This window comes from Callorhinus ursinus, unplaced genomic scaffold, assembly GCF_003265705.2.
Source record: "Callorhinus ursinus isolate GAN/ISIS: 27379988/994484 unplaced genomic scaffold, GSC_fseal_2.0 scaffold20, whole genome shotgun sequence".
NCBI classification, from domain to species: domain Eukaryota; kingdom Metazoa; phylum Chordata; class Mammalia; order Carnivora; family Otariidae; genus Callorhinus; species Callorhinus ursinus.
The window spans coordinates 4,721,715-4,749,573 of NW_027397082.1; the positions used below are offsets into that span (position 1 = coordinate 4,721,715).

The 27,859-nt window shown below is 39.7% G+C and overlaps 1 protein-coding gene across 6 annotated transcripts in view; it reads left to right on the forward strand.

Moving 5' to 3' along the window:
- SHTN1 (shootin 1) overlaps positions 1 to 27,859 on the forward strand; it is a 104,253-nt gene that overhangs the window by 31,681 nt on the left and 44,713 nt on the right. For all 6 annotated transcript variants that reach the window (XM_025880609.2, XM_073904133.1, XM_073904134.1 and 3 more), the window contains 6 exons: positions 5,577 to 5,671; positions 11,325 to 11,493; positions 13,862 to 13,959; positions 16,219 to 16,300; positions 19,713 to 19,807; positions 25,001 to 25,147. In XM_025880609.2, the coding sequence (XP_025736394.1) occupies positions 5,577 to 5,671; positions 11,325 to 11,493; positions 13,862 to 13,959; positions 16,219 to 16,300; positions 19,713 to 19,807; positions 25,001 to 25,147 (686 nt within the window). The remainder of the gene's footprint in view (positions 1 to 5,576; positions 5,672 to 11,324; positions 11,494 to 13,861; positions 13,960 to 16,218; positions 16,301 to 19,712; positions 19,808 to 25,000; positions 25,148 to 27,859) is intronic.

The following is a 27,859-nucleotide window of genomic DNA, read 5'->3' on the forward strand; positions in this document are numbered from 1 at the left end:
AACTACACAACAGAACATTTTATTCTTGTTGAAGGTTAAACAGCCATGAAAATGGAACATTATAGTTCATTTCAATAGCCAGTTTATTTCAGGTGTCTGGCTGTAACAAAACCTCAGGGGAATATTGTTGATGTTACTTTTCTTTGGAGGCCAATATGCTATGACAGAAATATCTTTTATTTGTGAATGTATGAATTGCAATTGCGTAGGACTTTCTTCTTCTCTAATGCAGGATTAATTTGATGTTCTTACACTTTTGCTGACCCTGGGTCACAGTGAGTTATACCATCGACATTGTTACCAATTCATGTTCTCAAATTAATTATTGATAGTGGATTGGCATGCTTTGTGTAGTAGGAGTAGTTCAAGTTCTTAGGGTCGGACTTATAAAATGCTTTGGTTGGGCAGGTAGTATGCATGTTGCCTCTTGCGTTCTGCAGAAATGGAAGGAGCTTCTCCCCAAATCAGCCTACCTTTAGAGTAACAAGTAAACTGCTTTCTTCTCCCACTTCCTTTTTCCCTTTGTTTCTTCCTCTAAATATCTTTGATAGTTTAATAAAAATTCACATTTTTCCTTATGAGCAACTCAAAGCCTGTGAAAGAATCGATTGAAAGGTTAGTACAACGATCCTTGTTGTTGTATGCATTGAATTTTTGACTTTTCTAAGTCAGCTTAATTAATTTAAAGTTAATGTATTAACTTAGGGGTACAGAATGCTGACTCTTGACTCCGTCTCAAAAGAACAGAAAATGGGGACGACGAAAACTCGAAATATTTGTTAAAACATTGTGTCTGGGGTAAATGTTGCTGACTTTTGAACAGAGAGCAGAATTTCCGATTTGGAAGGGATTGCAGCGGTTACCACCAGTAAAAAGCACCATTTGATGTGCACCCACGTAGTCCTGAGCAATTTCTGCATTAGTCAAATTGGGATAAATGACCCTGCCTCATAGGATGTTCAAGGAATAAATGAGATAATTCATGTAAAAAGTGCTGAACACAGTACCTGGCATTATAGTTTAAGTGCTGGATAATTGTTAGCTGCTGCTACCACCATCTCATTTACTGTCCCATCCCGAGCCTGAGTGCCCTTCAGCGTGAAGAGTCCGCGAGTCCGTTCATGAGTGAGTTTTCAGACCCTGGTCTTGACACTTGGACAGCCCTGGGGGAAAAGTATCTTCAGGCGCTAAGTTGAATGCTGCCTGACCGTCATGTTGACCGACTAGGCCCAGATCTCAGTGAGGGAAGAGCCTCAGGAAGAGCTCCCTCAGGTCGGCGGGCTCTACTCACCTAGGTGACCATGCTCTTCTTAGCTGGTTTCGTCCGTATCTCCCTGCCATTTTCCGCCCTCCCCCAGCTCTTCCTGAGCCTCTTCTCCTGTCTTCCTGCACAAAGAGCACCACTGCAGAGCAAAGCCACGTTCCCTAGGGAGACAGATTCATGTGTGAGAAGTAACTAACGGCCTCTCATGTCTTTCAGCCAGAACATGAGAGCCTTTGCTGTGTGTTAGGACATACCTGTTTTCCCACACACCTGCCAGCGCATCACTGTTTCCACACTGTGAAGACCTCTCAAGGGATCTGATGTTGCAGGAGAACGTACAGCGTGCTCACCATGTATGCTGCAGAGACATCCTGCATCTAGGCATTACTGAGGGTTGGCTGGATGGAGAGGAGTTTTGCTCAGGGCAGTCCCATGGGTGGTGTCACATTTGAATACAAGTTAGAAAGAAGCCTAGAAAATTGGAATGGCCTAGAAATTAGTTTAGCTGGGCTTTACCAGTTAGAACGCTATTTTGGGATATATGCTACTTGACTTTTCTGGGCTTTGATGTTCTCAAATAGAAAATTGCTGTGATGATACCTACCTCCTAAGCCTGTCGTGAGGACTCACCACAGAGCACGTGGAAAGGGTTTAGCACAGGCTGAACACACAGTTGGCCCACTAGTGGGTGATGGTGGTTGTGTCCTAAGTAGTTCTGTTCTAGAGAGAACATTCTTATAAAGGGGTGTCCACAGACAGATCTAGGCCCGATAGATTTTTCCAGGCATTCAAGCAAACACAGACGTGACTGCCTAGTTTATACCTAGCAGTGTGCCAGGTGCAAGAGAGTCAGATGTGAGTAAAGCAAAATCGCTGCTGTAATGCTTGTAGTTAATAAAAGACAAAAACAAGTAAAAAGGAAAAACCCAGTTGCCCTCCATTCCATGATGGCAAGTATGTTAGAGTGTTTTGGGGTCATGAAGAGGATAAAAAAATTTTGCTGATTCAACTAGACTGGTGGAAGCAATCATTGGTGTACTTTTAGCTTATGCTTCTGAGTTGTCAGAGTCATTAAAAACAACTCTTACGGAAAATATCAAGCTTATTATACAAAAGAGAAAATAATGCAATGAACCCCCATGTATCCATCATTCAGCTTCAACAGTTACCAGCTCCTGGCCAGTCCACTTTCATCTCTGTCCATACATCCATTCTCACTGACCTCAGATTATTTGGAAATGAATTCCAGTCGTCATATCATTTAATGATAATTTCATCATAAATGAATATAAATATTTCAGTATGTGTTTCTAAAAGACCAGGATTCATCTTTCTTCTGTTTTAAGGCTCTATGTCATCCAAATTACAGATATTTTAGGTGTAGTTATCACTCATGGTCTGTGGATATTATGAGATAAGCCTGAATTTAGCACCATAGGACCAAAAACTAAATGAACAAATTAAAGGTTTTTTAAAAAAACTTTCATCCTTTGAAAGGTGCAAATAAAATTATATGTTACAAAAATTTCTGTTTTGTGTCATGTAACCTGACTTGCGGTTTTAGCAATGGGGTCGTGCTTTTTAAAGATATAAATGCCCTCTGAAACATGTTCTTTTCTTTTAAATCTAGAAAGTCGATAGGTTTCCTTGCTCCCTATTTAGCATTGAGATAATTTTTTTAAACTAGAAATCAAAGCACAGCTTTTGATTTCTACTGTTCCCTCTTAGAGAAAGAGATTAAAAAAAACGTATTAGATGGGGCCTGCTGTATGAGAATTGGAGAAAAATGTGGGCTAGTGCTGCCTATGTAAGTTTTATTAAGTTAAATTACAGGGCAGCTTTTTACAAAATATTCAGAAAATAAATGTGTGTGTGTGTGTGTGTGTGTGTGTGTGTGTGTGTGTGTGTGTGTGTTTCTTTTTGCTGGGCCTAAACCTTGCTATGTGGAATGATTTTTCCTTACTCTTCCCTGAGCAAGAATGTTACTGAATAAAAAGTCAAATTCCTATGAAACATGCAGAGTGTTTATGTTTTTGTTATGATGGTGGAAATACCAGATTGTGGCAGAAGAAGTCAAGTAGTTAAGGCTAAAAATTCAAAGTAATATTTGATGTTGTAAAAATTGTATAGGTTTCTTTTCTCTTTCCTTCACATTTTTGAAGAACCTACCTTGTAAACATAGTGATAAAATGCCAAGAATATTAGGATTTTAAGGAAATAATAGAGCCTATTATTTAAACTACAATATAAAAGGCAATTATATTGATGAAGAGCTACATGGGCTTTGTGTGTGTGAATAAACTTGGCCTGTGTTCAGCTTCTATTTGTTCTTCTGGCATAAACACATATTGTGTGTGATTCCAGTTTAATGGGGACCCGTTTGTATGCCAAGCAGCTGCATTTTAGGACCTATTGCGTGATTTCATAGCTCTCTGAAAATTGGTTCTATTCAGAACAAGAGATAGAAGAGGAGAGGGGGGTGGTGTGGAAGGGGGGGGCAGAGCCTCCACACACAATCATTTCTTTTCAATTGGAGCCAGAAAGGTTGATGACAACATGACCATTGTGTTATAATGATAAGACCACTAAGGCATCTGTACCTCTCATCAAGGCTCACACAACAGCAGATACAATTTAATTCACAGCTCTGTCAGCGCCGCTGATACCATTATGCCGTCTGTCTCCACAGTTATAATCACTGTCCTCGGAGAAATGCAGTTGAAATGATCTTGAGCAGTCAAAGAAACTCTCAATTAAGGCTGCCACTTCCAATGTGTCAGATTGTGTCTTATGCACTTGGTACAATTTTCACTTCCAATCCTGTTTATTTACCATGTCTACCAGTAATTACGCTTAACGTGTCATTTAGTGAGGGGGGCCCCTGCCAAGCCGATTGTTGGGTGCTGCTGTACCATTGAGTGGGAGTTTCTCGAAGTCAATGCCATCAGCAGCTTTTAGGCCCTGATGGGATGCAGTAGTAATGTTGATAATGCAAGTATCGTGCTCATCAAGTCATAATTAGATGCCACTCAAATGTGCCACTTGTAATAACAGTGTTGATTCATGTTTTTCTCGGTGACTGCAACTACTAATTAGTTAAGTGGTTTTTGGTTGGCCTGCATTTGCTGCAGATTATTATTACCCCTGAAAAAATGTCAAGGTTAGAGATGTTTCTGGCCATTGAGTGCTGCTTTATGAATTTGAATATTAACATAATAAGAACTTTGGACAGACTTAGGAAGTAATACATTTTTGTATTTAATTTGGAGAGAAATTTTTTTCCCCTGAGTTTAATCATAATTGCAGGTTAATTAAGCTTAAATGAAGCAAAAGTAATCTCTCTTTGTGTTACGTGAGCCCAGTGCTTTTTGCTTAACTTTGTTGGGTTTCGCACTTGGGTGTACTTCATTTTTTTTTTTTAAGCCAAACAAATGTCAATAAGCATACACGTCTACAGTGAAGTTTAAGATTCTGAGCATTTTCCTTTAACTAGAAATGTGGGTGAAAGGAATTGGCACTTTGCTCTTCCTTGATTTTCGAAGTATAATTCAGGTTCTAAATTACTTTGTACCTCTGAATCTCAGTTTGTATAAACCAGCTACTAAAAGAACCTGAAAATTACTATTTTTCAAGCATTGGTAAAGTGTCCAGTAAAATTGTATTTTTCTTCCAATCGTCCTGACAGTCTGTGATGCAAGAAGCATCCGCTTTCATTGTCACATAGAGTCCATAACTCTCATTGCTATACTTTTCTGCCCTGGAGTTTATTAAATCACAGTAACTACTTTATCACTCATAAAGAGGGCTGTTGCTTACTGATCTGAGCTAAACTGCCACATTGTTATTCCGGTTAAGGAGATCGTGTGGAGATTTAATTTTAAAAATTTCTCACTCGCTAATTTTCCTTATTAGATCCATGTGTTCTGTCCCCCTAAGAAAAGGAAATCATGTTTGCCACTTTTTATTTAGGAAAGATACTCTCATCTAAGTTAGTGGACGTGTCTATGTCTCCGTGTACAGCTGCATAGAAAAGACACTTAAAAAACATCCTAACTAGCTTTCTTAAAACTGTGTGCTCTAGCAGTGAAGGCTCTTTGTTGCGTTCTTTTCTCCCCCCACCACGTCCAAATATTGGCTAAGATTTAATCAGGGCAGCGTCTTCCAAGACTTTTTTTTCCTTTTTCCTCCATGCTAGCTAAAGGTCTGGCGAGTTAAAGAAGTGAAGTATTCTGAATCATGGGACTCAATGTGTGGGCTTCTGGAATCGCTGACTAATCTCTGAATGCTGAGACTTTTTTCCCCTCATTCCTAGTTTCTCACATGGTTATAGAGGAAGTCAATTTTATGCAGAACCATCTTGAAATAGAGAAGACTTGTCGAGAAAGTGCCGAAGCTCTGGCGACAAAGGTGAGACTCTTCAAATAAGGGAAATCTACCTGCGCTTTTTAAAAAAATTTCAACTTGCTTTTCTGAAGAGTGGTCTCCTATCCGCTTTTGCTTTTCTAATCCATTGCCTCTGCTCTGCTGAGGAGGGAAAGTGTCTAAAGTGTTGCAAATTCTCAGAGTTCTAGAATAGGATTATGTAAATATCTTAATGCCTAGGTTCTTTCCATTGTAAAAGGGGCATTTGTATGTGTGCATTTCAGCATTGGTGCTTTTGCCTCTGGAAAATGGCTCCAGAGTCGTTTGTCCAGCTGGACTTTCTAAGTGTCTATGCCTTGGGTGAACAGCTTAAAACGAACCTGGTGTGACATAAAGGGGTGCAGTGAGTGTTTCATGTTTGATTTAGATGAAAAAGTCAGCCTCCAGCCATACATTTCAGGTGATTATTTGTGAAAGCAGAGTGAGGGCATGCTGAAGGTGACCTCCAGTGCTTCACTGATTGCTTCTTGCTGATGAATTTACCAAGAGTGTAATTTTCTATATTCTGTCTCATCAGAAGTACATTATTATTATTAAAGAATGTTTTTATCTCTGTCTTACGTATTTTGGGTTGGGTAAAACGCATCTGAACCACTTCATCAGAAAATGGATTACAGCACTTTTTAACCAAATATCATTAGTAATGCCGGTTGTGTGTCTTTCTCTCTTCCCATCACCTCCCTCCAAAGTATGTCTTTGGATGTGACTGAAAGTCTGCAAATCAATCAGCCAATCTGCCTGTATCTCTCTCTATTTAATTTGGATGCATTAGCAGTGTGCTTGCTAGAGGTATTTGCTTAATTGTTTGGGTAATGACACTACATTAGAATTCATAAGATAATGCAGTCAGAACCTAAGAATATAAACATGTGCATGCAACTCCTCTTCTGTTATTCATTTGAAGAATACACAGCAATACAGACCATTGCTTTAAAAACAGTGATTGTGTGGGTGCTTTCCCATCATTTCTTCTGCGCTACCCTTCATTAAGTGTTCACTGGTTCACAGAACTGGGTGAATTCTCTTTTCGTATCCTTTATTCTTTCTTTGGCAACAGGTAGAAAAAAATATCTCTGGAGCATACTAGCTGCTCTGAATCTTGCAGTGGCTAAGTCCAGTCCTTGTATTTTCTCTTGCTATCGTTAAGTATCTCTGTTGCCAATAGTACATGCAAAATGAGAACAGGGACTACCTTGCACGACTGGCAGAGTTAATGGAAAGCAACAGTTTGGGAGGCAGTATATACAGGTTTTATTCCCAGTCATGTCATTTTGGTTATGTGTGACCTTGGGCAAGTTATTAGTTCTGGTCTCCGGACTGCCATAGTCTCATCTCAAATGTCAGGATGGACTAGCATTAGGACGGCAGGGAGAATGGGACAGACTTTTCCTTTTTTCATGATGCACTCCACTCATGGGTCTGTACAGTCCCCTTTAAAAAAAAGATTTGATCCCCGCCCCTTCCTTTTTTTAGCTAACAGGTGACTTGGAGCAAGAGAATGCACCTCTCTGAGCTACAGTTGCCTTGTCCTCTAAGTGTCAGGGTGGACCAGCATTGATTTCTTAAGAATATCCTAGACCCACTGACGCTGGGAGTGCAGCCCAGGCCAGCTGTGTGCTGAGACAGCTGCCAGGGGACCGTTGTCTTCAGACCTGGTTATGAACCACTGTGTTACTAATCTCAAAAGGTCAGTTTTATAATTTAGTCTGACAGTGGGATCGTTCACTTACACGGTTTGTCTTCTATTCATGAAATCTTCCGGAAATGGCTGTATGGTGGGTTTTTGAGGATACAATGTGACCTCGTGGGACTTGGAATAAAAACAGGTCAGAAAGCCTATAGTTGTGCTCATTGGATTTGGAAGATACTACAGCTTTGAATGCAAAGTTTGGAAGCTCCATTATATGCATGATCAATAAGTAGCACATCCTGATTTAGGTACCCCAACTGTCATTTTCGAAAGTAGACTCCATTTTTAAAGCAGCAACGTTTCTATAAATTTATTCTTATTTTTCTAAATCTTTGCTCTCAAATGAATGACAAATGGAATGTTTAATTCTTAAGATGCAATTTGTATAATTTTCTTAAGAGCAAGGGTGGCTACTTTGCTAAAATGTGTAGGTTAAACTGATAAATGTAGACCAGTTATTTAAACCATATGGTTCAGATCTGCTTAAACTTGCTTATTTTGTATCTTTAAATATTCATTAAGCTGCACCCAATATAAAAACTATTTAAATTTGAATGTAGTAGAAGATTCTGTTACTGTAGGGTTATAAAAGATTTATTTTTGCTTTGTGACTTAGAATGGTTCCAAAAAACAATTAGCATGCCATTAACGTATATCACTTGATGAATAATAACTTCAATGAAATTGCTTAGCCAAAATTTGTGAATTCAGAGTTTTCAAAAATATCCAGGTAGTATGGTTATGAGATCTTTATGTACATAAATCTTATGTTTCTTCCTTCAAAATGTGAGAATGGTGTTTCAGAGAAATTGCCGTGTGGCTTTTTTTTTTTCTTTAAGAGTAGGCTCCTCACCCATTGTGGGGCTTGAACTCATGACCCTGAGATCAAGAGTCCCATGCTCTACCGCCTGCCAGGCGCCTCATGTGTAGCTTTTTTCTTGAGTTAGTAACTTTGTTAATGAGAGTAGTTGTATTATAGCCAGATAGTGCTGGTGGATTTTGGTGCCTGGCTTGATAGAGGCATTAAACTCTTTTGAGGGTAGAACTGTTAATGAACAAGTTATTAAGTATTATTGTGACCGTGGCCTAGGGATGAGCCTATTAAGCACCAGATGGCAAAAATTAGTATTTTTGTGCTTTTGTGAATATCCTGGAGGAAGAAAAAGTTGCATGGATGTATATCTTGATGGAAGAAAACTAGCTGATAAAGTATTCCCAAATGCACAACCTGAACCTCTTTTGTTACTATTAGGAGCAGACACTGAATTTTTCCTGCATGTCCGTCACTGTATTGAATACTTTCTGTGTAATATCTCACTCAATCCTCACGTTATGGGACAGAGGCTTTTTTTTTTTTTTAAAGATTTTTATTTATTTATTGAGAGAGAGAGAGAGAGAATGGTAGAGAGAGAGCATGGGAGGGAAGAAGGTCAGAGGGAGAAGCAGACTCCCTGCTGAGCAGGGAGCCCGCCGTGGGACTCGATCCCGGGACTCCAGGATCATGACCTGAGCTGAAGGCAGTCGCTTAACCAACTGAGCCACCCAGGCAGAGGCTATTTTTATCCTTAGTTCGCTGATGAAGAGGCTACCACTCTGAAAGATGAGGTTATTCTAGAGGCAGAGTCATTGGATTATAGAGCAGGATTCTTAACTCTGATTTTATAGAAACGGATACAGAAACATTGCCTTTCTCTATATCAAAGAGTCTTCGTATTGCTGTGCATTAGAATCACCTGGGACCTCAGAGAGAGTACTCTGCTGGGTTCCACTGCCAGAGATTTGGATCTGGTGAGAGCCTGTGCACTGGGATTTTTTTAAAAGCTCTCTGCAGATTCTAATGTGCTAAGCTGGAAACCATTAGTTTAAGTATTAGGAAGCAGAATTACAAATGAAGGCTTGAGTGTTTTCACTTTTTCCGTCAGTTGTGGTTTTCTCCTGCCATTCAGAAAAGATGTGGCATCTTACCAGCCAGGATCCTTGAGCGTCCAGTGCCCCACTGTAGCATCCATGGTGTCAAGAACCCACAACAGGCTTTACATGAATGTTTCATCTTAAGGGAGAGGGGCTTGGAGATCATGGGCTTATCTCTCATCCCTGATCCTCTAATGTACTGTGGGGAGCTAGAAGCTGGAGCTGTGCGCTGGGGACAGGGAAGAAAGGGGCTGTGTTGGATTCCCTGAGTAGAGCTTACGAGGCTTCCCAGGGGGAAACTGGGGAAGGGTTCATAGCCATTTCTAATAGATTCTTCCTGATTCCCCAGAGAGGTCAGGGAAACCACTTGTGCTCCAGATCAGGCTACTTGAGATATAGTTAGAGTCAGTGTTACTGGGGTGAGAGTCAGATCTCCCAGTTTGAAATGGCCTGGGCTTTTCCCTGAGGGAAACCCTCTAGGGTCCTAATTATCACAAATGAAGGACCAAAGTCGGACAAGTTGCCAACATGTCTTACTCTGATGTAAGGTTTATAGTAGAGAAGGTAGTTAGCTTTCCAATGAATTAGGTTTCTGTTTCTATCTATTTCCAGTGTCAGTTATTTAATTCAGAACTTGTCTTGCTGGCCATTAGCCCTTAGTAAAAGAAAAAAAGTTGCTTTTTTTTTTTTTAAAGATTTTATTTATTTATTGACAGAGAGAGAGGGCACAAGTAGGCAGAGCAGCAGGCAGAGGGAGAGAGAGAAGCAGGCTTCCCGCGGAGCAGGGAGCCCGATGCGGGGCTCGATCCCAGGACCCCGGGATCATGACCTGAGCCGAAGGCAGATGCTTAACCGACTGAGCCACTCCGGCACCCCAGAGGTTGCATTTCTGTATGTGCATGTGTTCAGAGGAGACCTTTTATTTTTTAGTCTTGAGAAGAGAAAACATAAGGAGACCATACTTTTCCTCCTATGGGCTTTGGACCAAGTTTAGTCTTTGTGTGTGCTTTGTACTAATATTGATAGGCACACAAACACGTGAACCAAAGAAGGCAATGACAGTTGAGTAACTGAAACTAAAGAACAATTCATTTCTGCAAAGGGAATAACAAATACATTAATGTATTAGTATTTCTTTTCTTTGCTATGAACTAGAACTCTTTTTATAGAGAGAACAGAAACATATCTTGTACTTTCTTCCACTGTCAAAAGAAAAAAAAAGTAGGAATTTGTTAGTAAGGGATGTTGGAGAATCCCATGGAACCCATAGGCAAGGAGCATTTTGAGAATGGACCAGAGTCCTTTGGGAAATCCATCTCCATTATTTTTCTCTGCCTGTCTCTACACGTCAGCTCCATTTTGGGCTCTGCTACAGACTGCCTTCCTCTGTTCCTCAATTCACTAGTGGATTGTGGTTGCCAACAGCTTCTATACATCTAGACACATGGAAGGAACCTCATCTCTCTGTTCAGCCTCCAAATTTCTAGAGAAGGGATTTGACTGGCCAAGCTTGGGCTCATGTGCCTGATCCCTGGACTGATTAGCTGCAGTCAGAGGGATGGGGTATGCTTTGGGGGAACACTGTTGTTTCCACAGGAATCCTGTGGAACAATGAAGAAGAGTAGCAGGTGTTCAGAGAAGAGGGAGGGCTGGGCTAACAAACATTTAAAGGGTGTGCCCAGCAGCAAAGAAAACACTTTCTTACAAATGCCTTAATTAAGACTATTAAGGATGGAATAAGTTGAAATTTGATTTAATCTATACTGGTGTCTTATCTTAATTCTTCTTATGTTATCAGTTATAACTAGCATTTTCCCATGCTGCTGGCTGTAATCCACGCATCAGGTCTTACTTTAATAAGTTTAATGCTAAAAAGTGTAAATAAAACCTTATTTCATGAATCTTCTAATTGTTAGTTCATGCTGTGGGTGTTGATGAATATGTAAGACAGAAATACACTTAATCTGTCTATTGTTTAAAAATCCAAGACACTCATTTGACTGCTGTTAAAATAACTGTTTTTATATTTTGCCTTAGCTAAATAAAGAAAATAAAACATTGAAAAGAATCAGCATGTTGTACATGGCCAAGCTGGGACCAGATGTAATCACAGAGGAGATCAACATCGATGACGAAGATGTTAGCACAGACCCAGAAGGCACCCCAGAGACCTGTGTCTCTGTGCAGTGTCAGAAGCAGATCAAAGGTGGGACTCTTGGCTTCGTCACTGAGCATATTTTGGATAATGTTTCTCAGGCCTGGTTGCCCATTGGAATGACCTGAAAACTTTAGAACTTGGGTCCTGCTTCAAAAAATTTTGGATTTAAATGTCCCAGGGAGTAGCCCGGTTGAGAATCACGATAGGACGTAACTTTGGTGCATTATGAATTACTTTCTCATTTGGGATTAGGCACTTTTGAAAGCGTTGTCTTGATGGAAACAACCAGTGTGTAAAAATTCTTAAAAATATGGACTATGCATTGAGATATTTTTGTTAAGCAAAAGAAAGAACGTATACAAATATATTTAGCCAATGCCTCTCGTTTGTCTGGTTCTTTTTTGGAATCTTTGGGGAGGATTCCTCCCCAGATTGCTTAGGTCTCTGCCCTCAAAGGACTTCTCATCTGATTCAGGCACTGAGCTGTAAGCAATATGCGGGTGTTCAACTTCAACGCTGTTAGACCTCACTGTGTGGGTCAGTGGGAAGTGGAATATTGCACGGTACCTCTGTTAAATACACTTTAATTTTATTCATGATTATATATACACGTGATTATATGTACACATTGTTTATGTTACAGATGGAGGAAAGGGGCTCAATAACTTTTAGGGCATTTTAGCATTAGGCACATGCCAGAAACAACACTCGCTAGCCTCTTGGTTTGGATAGAACTGCAGTTGGAAGGAGAGGGAAGGAAGTATAAAGAAAGCCATCGTTAACTGACTCTCCACCCCCTTGACCTAAGACAAAATAATATTTGTGTCGGTGGGGAGGGAGAAGAAGTTTACAGGATTTTCTTTTGTTCATGATTCTCCCCTCCTCTTAGGTTCAGATGGTATTGTCTCTCGTTCCTCCTTCAGGATTAGCCAGCCAGTGGAGAAAGAGATTTTGAAATAAGCATCTGAGAACTTTTCTAGACTGGGTTCCTGTAAAAGCTTGATTCAATTTATAAATAACTCCAGAGAAGGTTTTTAATTAAAAGCAGTAAAAACCTGGGGTTCCCGGGTGGCGCAGTCGGTTAAGCGTCTGCCTTCAGCTCAGGTCATGATCCCAGGGTCCTGGGATCGAGCCCCGCATCGGGCTCCTTGCTTGGCAGGGAGCCTGCTTCTCCCTCTCCTTCTGCCTGCCGCTCACCCTGCTTGTGCTCGCTCGCTCTCTCCCTCTGTGTCAACTAATTAAATAAAATCTTTAAAAAAAAATGCAATTAAAACCTAAGTAGCAAAACTGGAGACCTTGGTTATCAATTTTAGGACTCTGTGCTAATCTGCGTATATATATTTTTAAAAAGATTTATTTATTTATTTGAGAGAGAGAGATGGAGAGAGAGTGAGCAGAGGCAGAGGGTGAGGGAGAGGGAGAATCCTTAAGCAGACTCCTAGCTGTGTGTGGAACCTGACTTGGTGCAATCCCAGGACCCTGAGATCATGACCTGATCTCCAGGCGAAATCAAGAGTTGGACAGTCCACCGACTGAGCCACCCAGTCGCCCCTTTATATATATAAAATGTATAAAATATATTTTATATTTAAAATATAAAAATATATTTTTATAAAAAATATATATTTTTTTACTGTTTGAGTGGTGGAAGTGACTTTCATCTATCACCAGAAGCTTTTGCATTTAATGGTTGCTAATATTTTCATTTTGGTAATACAGTTTTCATTAAATTCCGATAATAAGAAATATGAAATAAATTAAGAAACAAAACAACAACTCGGTAGAGAAAATTATTAGAATTAACCTTTTTCAAATAGGTTATATTTTGAGTCCATTCAAATAATGTTTGAGGGCTATAAGTTGGCAGCAGGTCAGGATTTTTTTCTGCAAAGCAAAATCTGCAAATTATCAACTGCCCCATTTGTTTGTTATATTTTATTGTGACAAGAGCCCATGGTCATTTTAAAAGAAAGAGGAAATTGATACTATGCCTTAATTTGTTTTGCTGAAATCTTAAAAAATTTTACTTCTAAAATCCCAGATAGTTTTCTAAAATATGGGTTTGATAGCATGCAAAGAAAACATGATCTGGTACATTTAATAACACAGTGAGATTGCATGATATAAAATTATTAATAACTGTGGCTGTATACAGGGGCACAGAAGTGAGATTTCCATCATTCTCTGCTTCTTTATTTTCATTTTAGCTGTTAAATAATCTTGACCGTAAGCTACACATGGACTGGCATATTTCAGTTCTTTTGACAAGATTGATTGCTTCTTTTAAAAAAATAAGTTTAAAAAAGTTACTACATGTGAAACTGATGATGTACTATAAGTTCACTAATTGAATTTAGATTAAAGAAATGTTTGTTTATATTGTTTCCCTCCCCTTATCTTTTCTTTAAAAATGCAGAACTTCGAGATCAAATTGTATCTGTTCAGGAGGAGAAGAAGATATTAGCGATTGAATTGGAAAATCTCAAGAGCAAACTTGCAGAAGTAATTGAAGAAGTATGTATCTTAGGCCTGAAAGCAAGACTTCTGGTGTTTTCAGGGTGTTTGGAGACTGGCTACATTAAAAACTTACTGTTGGAAGTTGATTTCAGGCGTGAGAACCATGTACCAATTTTTATCTTCTCTTCTACCCTGTTTCAAATATACAAAAAGGTGTAGAACATAAGATCGTGAACATTTGTATACTCAATACCTAGCTCACTAAGTAAAGCACCAAAATAGCAATGAAGTGTCCCTGTTGTCTCCCATATTTCACTACGGGAGGCAGATTTGTAAGAATGATATCTGCAGTTTAAGTCATCTGCTTTATTGTTGCTGGTGAAGAAGTATTTGGCTTCTCTATCAGACAGTTTGGCTTAGTTGGGAATGGCTGTCCTCTTGTATACTTCCAACATAAGTGTATGTGATAGATGGCAGAATGGGTTCAAGTGGGTGTTTCGAGAATCTTTTTATTTTTCCTTTTGAATGGTCTTTAAGAACAGGAGCACATAATTGCCTTTCTGTGCATGACACTTTGAGGAACTGCCTTTGCAATCGTGATTTAACTTGTGTCAGTGGTTCCCAGATTCTACAGCTCAAGCTTCTAGACCCATCCCTCAGGTGGCTTACGAATAATGTTGAGGAATCAAGGCGTTGGTCCCTTCAGTGGGCAGCCTTACCCAGCTACCTCAGTTTGCATACCTATCTTAACAGTTTTCATAAGGGCCAGAATGCGAAAAAGGTTGGGAGATGGTGTTCACCAATTACAGCCTTGCTCACATTTACTTATGGTGTCCACCAGTTACAGCCTTGTTCACATTTACTTACCGTGGCAGGACATACTGATGAATGGGAAGAAGGATGATGCTATTTTGGAAGCGACATTCCTTTTGGAGAGTGAATACCAGTTACTAATTCAAACCGAAACCAAAAATAGAGCTTATCCTAAAAGCATCCAGTTCACAGGCTCTCTGGCATGCCGATGGATTCAGAGTCCTTTTCCAGGACCATTATCTTAGTTTGTTTCTTTTCTTTTTTTTTTTTAAAGATTTCATTTATTTATTTTGAGAGAGAGAGAGAGAATGAAAGAGAGCACATGAGAGGGGGGAGGGTCAGAGGGAGAAGCAGACTCCCTGCTGAGCAGGGATCCTGATGCAGGACTCGATCCCGGGACTCCAGGATCATGACCTGAGCCGAGGGCAGTCGCTTAACCAACTGAGCCACCCAGGCGCCCCTTAGTTTGTTTCTTGACTGTAACCGTTGTAGAGAGAGAAGCACATTTTGATGCACTCTCTTCCTCCATGATGATTATTTACTGATGATCCTGTTCCCCTCCCACTTAGAGGTGTTATTAGAAGCCCTTTCAGAAGTTACTTTTAGACTATTTCAGACATGTGAAAAGTAAAAAAACACCCATATGTCTACTACCTAGCTTAATACATAGTCCTGAAAACCCCAGTGTGTCCCTAACTGCATTCCCCTCGCTCTCTGCCCCATTTTCCTGCACAACCATTATTCTGAATTTGGCTTTTATCATTCCAATGCATGTATTTATATTTTTTGCTACAATACATAGTATTTTGAGTGTTTTTAAATGATGTAAATGTACCTGCTTTTATTTTTTTTTTAATTTTTCTTTTAAGTAGGCTCCGTGCCCAACATGGGGCTTGAACTCACAACCTGAGATCATAGTCCACTGACTGAGCCAGCCAGGCACCCCTGTACCTGCTTTTTAAAATTCAGCCTAGTGCATTTGAGATTTATCCACTTTGATATATGTAACTTTGCGTTCTCTCTCTCTTCCAATTGATTGATGTCAAAATTATCTCAGAAATGTAAGTTTTTGGGGAAGATTTTCATGTGTGTTTTATTTAAGGCAGAAGTCATCAAAGTTTAAAGTATTTTTTATTTAAAAAATTCAAGTATTTTTTCCTTAATTTAAATGTCATCAAAGTTCTCAGACTATATGATTTGTCTGTTGTCTGGGTGTTTTCTAGTTGGATTTTTGCCTTAAAAATATCAATCATTTACATGGGTAGGGACCAGTGCTATTTGGAATTTGTAAAGAAGTTCTCTATAAAGGTATATCCTAACTTAAATAGCTACCTTTGAGGCCTTAAGAACAACTTTAATAAAATCCCAATACAGTAAAGCCAGTTACTGCTTAAGTTATAACTTCATGTTGAATGTTGAACAGCAGTTTGTGTATCACACGTCACCTTATGTCATGTTTTACAGTGTTGTGTGTTTTCTTCTCTCACAATCTCACATTTTTAGGTAAATAAAGTTAAACAAGAAAAAGATCTTTTAAACTCAGAAGTTCTTGAACAGAGGAGAGTCTTAGAAAAATGCAATAGAGGTAGGTGTTTCCAGTCTTTCTTCTCAGATACATATGTAATTTATTTGGTTTGCATATATTTTGTGTATTGTTTTATAGCTGTGCCTAAAGAGTCTTGTAAGCGGGGGGTGGGGGGATGGGTTAGCCTGGTGATGGGTATTGAGGAGGGCACGTTCTGCATGGAGCACTGGGTGTTATGAACAAACAATGAATCATGGAACACTGCATCAAAAACTAATGATGTAATATATGGTGATTAACATAACAATAAAAAAAATAAAATAAAATAAAATTCTCCACACCCAAAAAAAAAAAAAAAAAAAAGAGTCTTGTAAGCAAGAATATCCTATCTTGGTTTTCCTGATTTCTAACCACAAGTCTCTCTCTTCCCGGTTATTTTATCATTCACCTTAGAGTCTTGGGACTTATAAAAGCGCTTTCACTTGAGGAACTTCTGACCCACTTCAAACCAAAACACTTTTCTGACTACATATATCCTAGGACAAAGGTCATATTGGCTCTCCCCTCAGTATTTGTGTATTTGGTAGGTTATTTTTAATCCAGAAGAGAGGATATCTACACAGATACATGCAACATGATATGAAAAAATTTTAAATTAAGAGAATATAGAAAATGGGGCAAAGCAAAAGTAAAATTAAATACTGCTATACAAGGTTGCATGCTTGCTGTCAGGTCTTGTGCATTCCTGTCCGTGTGCAGTCAAGTTCTGGCTCTGAGCTGTCTAGCGGCCAGCGTGATGAGAGATTCACGATCATTTATATGAATCATATGAAAATGATCCTCTTGGTCATGAGAGGCAGACCTGGTCTCATGGTGAGAAGGAAATTTCTCCAAAGGCTACCTCTAGAGAAAATGGAATCCTTGTTGTAAAACACAGCATCAAGTCCCATGGGGGCTGTTTTTGCGTCCCCTGGTTCAGGACAAGGGAGTGATGCCAGAGTGCAGGAAATCTCCAAGCCTTCCCTGTTGTCATTGGTGGTAGTTCTCCACCTTTGGGTGACGAATTGAGATTTTTGAATAAATAAAGGACCTCGTGGTTCAGTGTGGGAGATACGGTAGATTGTGACATTTCTCAGCTCCTTCCACATGTAAGAAGATGGAAATGGTCTTGATGTACTGTGCTAGAAACAGAGGGTTCTACAAAGGTTAATCACGTGGATCTTGCCTTCAGAGCACCCTCTCTCTAGGAAGAGGGAGATCATATAAATAAATGCATGATGAGGACCAATCTAATTTCTTTCAGAATCCAAGTCAAAAGGGCCAGGACATGTGAAAACTCACTTTTTATTATGGTGTTCTGGACTTAGAAAAGAGAGTCAGTTATGTTGCCCAGGGCCTTCAGAGAGTCATAGTCGTCTTTGTTTTCTCCGCGAAATTTCTTTTTTAAATAGGTTTGAAAATCATTTGGCTCTCAGGGACCTATAATTCACATCACAAACCACCACTTATATTGCTTTACTGGAGTAAGACTGTTCGTCTTTCCTCTGAGAAGGCAGTAGATTTACAGAGTACAGAGCTTGAAATTCTATGTCATTACACAGCAAACCAGTCCTTAGTCAGTTAGGACTGAAGTGTCCTGGCGGAACATTGTGTGAAAGCAGCCATTAAGAGTGCCTTTTTAAAGACTTTATTGATATGACTCAGCTCAGGATTGAAAGTGCTTCTGTAGAAGCAGGTGGAGAGACCAGTGTGATACCTACCTATGTTGTGCCTAATTTCTAATGGCGTCATCACTCCCTTGGTCCTGTCTATATCATTATTTAAGAAAACAGGCCACAGAATGTCAAAAAGTAGCAAAGATTTTGTGTTGCTACTATTTGACAGGACCTTCCCTTTAAAGATTTCTGTCCTGATTCTTTAATTCAGAGCTCTGAGTCTGGGCCTGAATGGCTCTAAGGCTATTTCTCTTTGTAAACGTGGAGGACGCCTAAAAATAACATCTATATATAACCTTTCACATGTTTCCTTTTCTGTGAAATGCCTCGTCGATGTGTTTTGTATGCAGCTTGTATGTATATATATATTTTCTTTTTGTTCAGGTAATATACTTTTTTGGTGGAGCACATAGATTCAAATAGGAAAAGGAAAAAAAAAAATCTCAATCTTTACAGTCCAAAGATAAGCACTATTAACATCATGTATATTCTTCCAACCTTAAGAAAACCATATATATACATTAAATTGTTTGTTAAATGTGTTTATAACATTTGTGGAAGCTAAAAAAATATCAGCGAAAGAAATACCTCTTTACCCATTGATACCTTACAAGCCCCTGAATATCAATCTCCACTTGTATCCCCTCCCTTGGATTTTTATCATTGCTTTTATTTCTAGTTCTACCAAGTATGTATATATCTCTAAATAGCATATTGTTTCATTTTGTATGTTTTTGAACTTTATATTAATTCCATCAGCCTTGCATAATGTCCCTGTGCAATTTTTTGTTTGTGAGGTCTATCCCTGTTAAAGGGCTTTGCTCTGGTATGTTGACTTTCACTGGGTAGTATGTCATTCAATGTCTGTCCCAGAATTCACTGATCCAGTATGGTGTCGGTGGCTGTTTGAGTTTTTTCCAGTTTTTTGCTCTTCCAAGTCCTGCAGTTATGAAAATTCTTATTATGCGTCTCCTGGTGCATGTGCCCTAAGTTAACATGCCAAATGTAAAAGTTTATCTTCAACGTCAGTGCATAATGCCAGATTACTTTTTAGGTAGATTTCAGCTCCTGTTAGCAGTGTGTTTGTTCCATTGTTCTGTATCCTCTCCAAACTTGGTGTAACTCTGCTTCTTGATTTTTGCCAGTTCCCTCTTTGCTGAGTCTAAAAAGGTGCCTGTGTTTTTACTTTCCATTTCTCTGATTACTAATGAAGAAGAGTATCTTTCCGCACATCCACTGGCCTTTCACACGTTTCCTCTTCTGTGAAGTACCTCGGTGATGTGTTTTGTATGCAGCTTGTAAAAAATAGAAATGAAGTCGTTTAAAAAATATATCTTTTGGTTCCATAAATATGCTTCTACAGTGTCATTTCGACAGCAGAATCATGTTTCTTGTATATACCGTACTTCCCTGGGTCTGCCATGTTGAGACCATCTGGATCATTTCACTGTTTTCAGCAGCGATGCTGAGAGTGTTCTGCAGCTTTATTGCTGGATGTGTTCATGATTTATTCTCTTGGGGGAATCGGTACATTCCTAAAAGCAGAATTGTGGAGTCAGAGGGTATGAATGGTTTTAGAGTTTTGATTCACATTGCTGAGCTGCCCTCCAAAAAGGTTCGATCCATTTATATTTCAACCAACAATGGCTGAGGGGGCTTGTATGCCGGTACAAAGAATCTTTTCAACACTGTTTTTCATCCGTATTCCTGACCGACCGTGTGGCACTTTGTCCATTTCTTTTCCTTGTCTTCCTAAGTGTCCATGTTAGCGGTAGAAGAGTATGAGGAAATGCAGGTAAACTTGGAATTGGAGAAGGACCTTCGAAAGAAGGCAGAGTCATTTGCACAAGAGGTAAGTATCCACAGAGACCTAGTTTTAAATTTGTATTTCTTAAAGAACTTTACAGATGACATGTCAAAATATGTTTTGAAGTTGAATAAGAACTTACCACTTAGAATTAAGGGAGGCCAGCTATGGAATAGTGTCAAGTTCACTAAAACAGGTGTTAAAAGATCTGGGTTCAAATTTTGGCCATGTCCGTCAGTTACTCATTGTATGACCTGAGAGCAGCCCCTTAGCCTCCTTGGGGCTTCACTTTCACCATCTGTAAAATGGGTGATACTACGAGCCCAACCAAGTAGATTTTGAAATCCAATGGCACAATTCTGCAAAAGGATTTTGTACTATAAAATGCTGTTACAGGGAAAACAAATTATATTTAGGGATTCCTGTCACTTGTGATGGAAAGTCCAGCTCATGTACAGGATTTCTGTTTCAGTAGCCTTAGGAATCCAGGTTACATCTCCAAATACCATCTCAAATAACAGTATCATGCTGTTAGTATTTCTCTTCACCTGCTAGACGGTGATCTCATTACGTGAGCTGATTTTTCCACTAGCTGTGGAACATTGCCATGTTGTACATCCATCATTGTAGCCTTTCACCAAATCACATGTCAAGAGATAAGCTTTGAGCTTCTCGTGTTCTGGCTTCCCTTTGCTGACATGTTGTCGCTGGGTATTCCGTGGCCCCAGGGCTGGTTTACAGGGAAATGATGAGGTACCATTTGGCCAAACTGTTAACAGCTCATGACGGGCTGCTGGTCTGCCTGAGATTTCCATCATGTCTCAGTATTTTGAATCTGGGTGCACACTGTAGGTTGTGAAGGAAAGTAGTTAAGGAAATGTAGAACATTCGTAGGCAGAAGTATCCAAGGTGCTGAAGGAAGACAAAGCATGGGGTTACGGGAATGACATTTGAAAATCAGATTACGGTTTTGTGCAGAAATCCTTCTGCGTGTGAATGTAGCTGTGCTAGCAATGAACTCTGTGAAAGATTTAGTCCAAGAAGATGTGATTTGAAATATTCTGATTCATTTTATTCAGAGATTTTAATGAAAGGTGAGTAAAAATTGTTATCTTATTACTTGGAAGAAAGAAAAACAATTGAAGTGTGTCACAGCCACTTGGAAAAGCTGCAGCGATACAAACAGTCGAGGCGGGGAGGGAGACTGGGGATAATGTGAAGATGCTTCCGCTGTAAAACTGAAAAGGTGGGCTTGTTTTGACTCGAATGCCAGGGTCTTATTTTGAGAGACATTTTCAGTTTTCCATCTGTTCGTGGAATGATGTTAGAATACAAAACAGCTGGAAGAAAACTTGAGGGCCATGCGGTAGCAGACAAGATTGACCGAAGAAGCAGGATTCCGCTAAGAATCTGAAAATGAGCGACTTACTCTGCCCACCTGGTAGTGCTCGGCGGAAACGGCGATGCAGACACGTGACCCCGCCTGAGGCGACGGAAGAGGCGTGAGGAGGGAAAGCCAGGGCAGCTGCTCGCACTCCTCCTACCGGGAGCATCGGGGTTTGCAGCCGTGCTGGATGGTTTTACAGTATCTAGAGGCCAAATACTCAATAGTGAGAAGAAAAGTGTTGGCTTGGGTTTTTTTTAAGATTTTTTTCTTTTTTTTTTTTTTTAAGTAATCTCTACAGTCAATGTGGAGCTTGAACCTACAACCCCAAGATCTGGAGTTGCATATTCTACAGACTGAGCCAGCCAGGCACCCCAGAAACTGTTCTTGAGAATAAAATTAGATTAGAACCCATATACCTTCCCCTTTGCATGGTTTACAGATTCTTAGCTTCTTTTTAAGATTTATTTATTTGAGAGAGAGAGCGCATGCGCGTGAGTGGGGGCAGGGGCACAGGGAAACTCCCGCAGCCTCCGGGCGGATGCGATCGTGACCTGAGTGGAAACCAAGAAGAGTCAGGTGCTTAACCGTCTGAGCCGCCCAGGTGCCCCGACTCTCAGCTTTTCAACAGATAACTACTGCTTGAAGGTGTAGGTCGTGGTTTAACAAGAGAAGTGCCAGTCTTCTGCATTTTGGTTTTTCACGTGTTGAGCAAACATCTTCGTTAGCCAGACACTGTGCTCTTGGTGGGAATATAATGGTGAAGAATGCAACCATGATCCCTGCCTCTTTGGAGCTTAGAGTCTGGAGCCTTAGAATTCAATAAAGTTAATTTACTTTATATTTTTAATTACAAAAGGAATGTTTATACCTTGTAAAAAAATACAAACAGTTCTCAAATGTGTAAAGGGAAACATGGAAAGTTTCTCCCACACTCCTGCTTCCACTTGTCCATTTAAAAAGCAAAAACGTGGGGCGCCTGGGTGGCTCAGTCGTTAAGCGTCTGCCTTCGGCTCGGGTCATGATCCCAGGGTCCTGGGATCGAGCCCCGCATCGGGCTCCCTGCTGCGCGGGAAGCCTGCTTCTCCCTCTCCCACTCCCCCTGCTTGTGTTCCCTCTCTTGCTTTGTCTCTCTCTGTCAGATAAATAAAATTAAAAAAAAAATAAAAAGCAAAAACATGTGCATGCACAAGTATACACACAGACACACACACACACAGGAATATTACTCAGCCATAAAGAAAAATGAGACCTTTCCTTTTTGCGATAGCATGGGTAGACCTAGAGGGTATTAGGCTAAGTGAAATAAGTCAGAGAAAGACAAATACCATATGATTTTGCCTTTCTGTGGAATCTAAAAAACAAACTAGATCAAACAAATAAAAAGCAGAAACAGACCCACCAAAACGGAAAACAAACTGGTGGTTGCCAGAGGGGAGTAGAGGGGAGGGTAAGGGGATGGGAAATACGGGTGAAAAAAAAGGCACCATGAAAAACAAAACAAAAACTGTACCCCTCCCCCCTCAATAAGGAGGAAACAGCCAGTTGTCTTCCTGTGTTAAGTTTTTGTAGTTCTTCAATGTAACTTCAATTTTCAATGACAAATTTTCCTGTACTTTTAGAATATATTTTTCTTGTTGGTCAGTGTAGTTCTTTGTTCAAAGGCGTGGCTACCTCATTCAACGTGTAGTCTGGATATACTGTGAGACTGTTTTGTAATGAGTTCTGTTTTCTTCCCAGACAACACAGATGACGTTTTAATATTCTTTTGGAAAGAATGAATCCTATAGAAGTGACATAAGCTTTTCTTCTCTTTTTCATTCTTTGAAAAGATTTATGACAATCCTTGGAAATTCTGACACCCATGATGTCATTTGTGTGATAAGAGACTACCTCCCTAACCCTAGCTGTCAGGTTCTTATCATAGTTCAAAGCCAAATTCATCAGTGTTTAGTCACTAAATTTTCTTTTAAGCACATCTTTAGAAGGCACTATATAGAATATTTCATGTTAGTGTCTTAAGGCCTAGAGAATGTAGTCTAATGAATAAGTTTTTCAAGTTACCATGGTTATCTAGAGGAATTCCTTTCCTATATGTTCTTTTCATCTTATACTATTACTATTTAGGAATCGTTACAAGGTTTTACAAAAGAAATTCACATGATTAACATCCCCAAGACATAATCTTCACTCTTTTTCTTTCTAAAATAACCAAGTTGAGATAATTCATAATCATGTAAAGTTGAACAAGTTTTCCCGAGTGCTTTGTAGAGAAGGAGAACTGTTGCTTTTTCCCAAGAACAAACCGAAGCTCGGAGAGGCAGTGCAGTGAGGGACACAGCCGCACCCTGACTGATGGTGGCCTGTGCCCCACACTGTTTGACCGCTGAATTCACAGTCTGGCCTGGTGGCCACACCGACGGCTGCCTCTCTCCCTGCTCCTGGCTCCCGAGCGCTCTTGGGGAAAGGCTCACTTGCCAGGAAGCCAAAGGACTCACTGAGTCCAGCTGCTATTTGCAGGTCTTCTTCTTGTTGGCTCCCTAAGGCATTTGCTAAGACACTGACAAGGGACCTCAACCAAGTTAAGTTGTAAGAGGGGGAAAAGGTATTTAAAAAATGACTGTAATAATAATAATAGTCACTCGAAATAGCTCCTTTCAGTTATGTCATTGGTTTCAGATGTCAGAGACTAGATGAAATATGGGTGAGATATGGATGACTCTGCTCTAGCGTGTTGATGCTTGCCTTCTCACTGCCCTCGAGCTCGGCACCTGTGCACACGCACACACACTCATTCCCTCGTGCCTTCGCAGCACCTTTCATTCGTATACAAAATGAGCTGTCAGGTGGAGGAAGAATGTAAATCTTCCTTTAAAATGCTGTTAAGAATCTGAAACTGTGAAGGTCTAATATAAAATGGGCCTAATGTCAGAGTTTATAAAACATTTCATGTGTAGAATCACCCACTGGCTAACTTGTGTAGGGTATTAAGGAAAAGAAGTAACAGGTTAATAGAAAATAATGTTGTATTAAAAAATGTGAACTTGTAAGACTAAATGAATAATATATGTAAGTTGCTTAATAAAGTGGCCAATAAATATTGATAAACCTTTTCCCATCTCCTCTTTACCCTCCTGACCGTTAACTGCTTTCATCACTGGGGAAAAGCTAATTGGTATAAAACAAAACACTAGGTTTAGTAAATACCAGAGGAAGGAGATTAGCCAGGTGGTTGAGAGCTTGGGCTTCTAAATCAGACAGATCTTGGTTTAAATCCTGGTTTTGCCACTTTCATGTGTTCTTGGGAAAGTTGAGCCACTTTGAACCTCACTTACCTTATTAGTAAAAATGGGATAATAATAATATCTACTTGACAGTGTTATTCTAGGGATTAGATGATGTGGTATATGGAAAATCATCACCGTATCTGTCACATAGTGTTAGTCAATTTTAGCTATTCAAAGCAGAAGAATTCACAGGATTGATGTATGGATTAAAATAATACGTATAAAATATTTAGTAGAGTACCTGGCATAAGATAAGTTCTTGATCAATATTATCTAGTACTATTAGTATTCATGTATTTTAAAGCAATAATAAAACATTAAAAACTGAGGTATAGGACTCAATTATTGCATATATACCTCAATAGGGGAAGGGTGTCTTGAAGAGTGCATGAAAGTTACGGATGAAATCATAGCAATCATTACTTCTAAAACTGTAATACTGTACAATTCGGAAATTGCCCTTAACTTTTCAATAAAAATTCCATGTACTTTCCTGTTGCTCCACTTTCAGTTGAGGAGATACGTGAGATTGATTGGTATGTACATTTTTGTAATTAACTCTTGCAGATGTTCATTGAACAGAACAAGCTAAAGAGACAAAGCCACCTTCTGCTGCAGAGCTCTGCTCCTGACCAGCAGCTTTTGAAAGCTTTAGAAGAAAATGCAAAACTCATCCAGCAACTTGAAGAAGAGAGAATTCAGCATCAGAAAAAGGTAACAGATTTTCTTCTGGCATCTTAATACATACGCACAAACATGAGAGGGCTCAATCCGGTCACTTACAGCTCCCTGGTTGGCCTTAGTAAGTCTTTCCTGTCTTTTTACTTTTTAGTAAAAAGTAACTACTGAATGAACTTAATTTAGTTCCCAAGTAAAATTTACAGCGCACTATCGTAGAAGTCATAATGATCTTTAACCTGTCCAAAGGTCTGAAAAAGCAAAGGTAAGAGCAAGAACTCAAAAAGAGCTTGTATAGTGCACATATTGCGCAGGGGGAACACCTGTGAGTTGATTGTATTTTTGGAGACCGCATACACTGGGAGAGTACGTTAGTCTCGGAGAACTTACTGGAAGGCACAAGTTTTATTCAAAGAGGGAGGAAAAGTCCATGTTAGTAGTAATTGTTTGCTTAGAGAAAATTTCTGATTTTGTAAACTGGCACAAATGTATGTGTTTAAAGACTTCCCACGTGGTTATTTTATTTTGTTTGAGTGGAGCTATTCCAGCTGACACAGCCCACCTTTGTGTGCCAGGCAGAAAAGATAGTCATCCCAGTAGGTGAGAGAGAGGAGGCGGGAGGGGAGGGGAGGCAAAGAAGTTTAACAAAGGCTTTGAAGGTAAAGAAACCACTTAAGAAAAATTACATCAATATTTATACTGCTTACAGTGTACCTCATTTGTGAAGAAAAGGCTGTTAGCTGCTATTTATCATCACCTGTCAAAGTCTCTTTAAACAATAATATTGACATTTAGTCCTTGGAAGTTTCTGAAGTTTTTACAAAGTTGGTCCTGAGGCAGAGCTGATTTTTTTTTTTTTTACCCTCAGTAAGAAATGCTGGTGTACGTTTTGAATTACCATTTCAAAAAAGAGAATAAAGGAATATTTATTTTTATTTAGCTCGTGCTAGAATTTTTCAGTTCTGAAAAGTCTTACTAGTTGTAGTTAACCCATTTAGTAAATAACACAGGCCTAGAAGCTACTGAATTGCACTGAGGTGTGGGACTCAGTCATTGGATATGGACCTTGTTGGGGTAGGAGGAGAGAGAAGCTGATACTGAAGATTAGCTAAAATTCACCAATTGCTACTCAGTACTTCTAATACTGTTCTACTGTACTATACAGTTGTTCTGTGTAATCTTTCATGTGTATGGTCCTAAATAGTTCTTACCTGTCTGTAAATTCCCCTGCAGATTCTCTGTCTTTTAAACACTGCGTGGGGGCACCTGGGTGGCTGAGTTGGTTGAGCAACTGCCTTCGGCTCAGGTCATGATCCCAGAGTCCCGGGATCGAGTCCCGCATCGGGCTCCCTGCTCAGCAGGGAGTCTGCTTCTCCCTCTGACCCTACCCCCTCTTGTGCTCTTTCTCTCAACCTCTCTCTCAAATAAGTAAATAAAATCTTTAAAAAATAAATAAACACTGTGTTGTTTCCATGGTGATAAAAGCAACATTTGCTTCTTCTAATAAACAAATGTTTAAAATACAGTACAAGTTAAAGAAGAAATTAAGATTATTCAAGAATTCCGTATCTTGGTACCTATGCAAACTTCACACAAATGGATAATTTTATGAATGTAGTTTAAATGGGATCATACCATGCCTGATTTGTTTTCAGTTGGTAATATCTTGTTCCATGTCAGCATGTAGTAAGCTTTGTGATTTTATTTTTTTTTTAAAGACTTATTTATTTTAGAGGAAGAGAGCATGGGTGGAGGAGCAGAGGGAGAGAGAATCTCAAGCAGACTCCATGCTGAGCCTGAAGCCCTATGTGGGGCTCAGTCTCACAACCCTGAGGTCATGAACTGAGTCGAATTCTCAACCAACTACACCACCCAGGCATCCCAACTATGTGATTTTAAATGGTTGTATAGTATTTCAGTTAGTGAACACAGCATGATTTATTAAATACATAATATTGGTGAATATTTAAGTTATTTTCAGTTCTTTCCTGTTACAAAGAATACTGTATGAACACATGTGAATACTTGTCTTACTATTTCCTTCTTTGTTTTGAGAGAGCAAGTGTTTGAGCATAGTGGAGGAGGGGCAGAGGGTGAGGGAAAGCGAGAATCTTAAGCAGGCTCCATACAGGCTCGATCTCACGACCCTGAGATGAAATCAAGACGCATCGGTTGCTTAACTAACTGAGCCACCCAGGCACCCCTTTACTATTTCTTTAAAGCAAGTTCTAAAAGTAGTATTTCTAAATCAAGCGGTCTTTCCTTTCCTTTCCTTTCCTTTTTCTTTCCCTTTTCTTTCTTCTTTCTTGTTTTTAAGGTTTTTGACTTGTTACCAAATTGCCCTCCCTAAGGGTTCTTTATCATGCTACCTGAATTTTCTCTTAAAAACGGGTACGAAGGGAGGGATGGGGTGGCTGGGTGATAGACACTGGGGAGGGTATGTGCTATGGTGAGCACTGAATTGTGCAAGACTGTCGAATCACAGATCTGTACTTCTGAAACAAATAATGCAATATATGTTAAGAAAAAAGAAAAAGAAGAAGATAGCAGGAGGGGAAGAATGAAGGGGAGTAAGTCCTAGGGGGAGACGAACCATGAGAGACGATGGAGTCTGAAAAACAAACTGAGGGTTCTAGAGGGGAGGGGGGAGGGGGGATGGCTTAGCCTGGTGATGGGTATTAAAGAGGGCACATTCTGCGTGGAGCGCTGGGTGTTATGAACAAACAATGAATCATGGAACACTACATC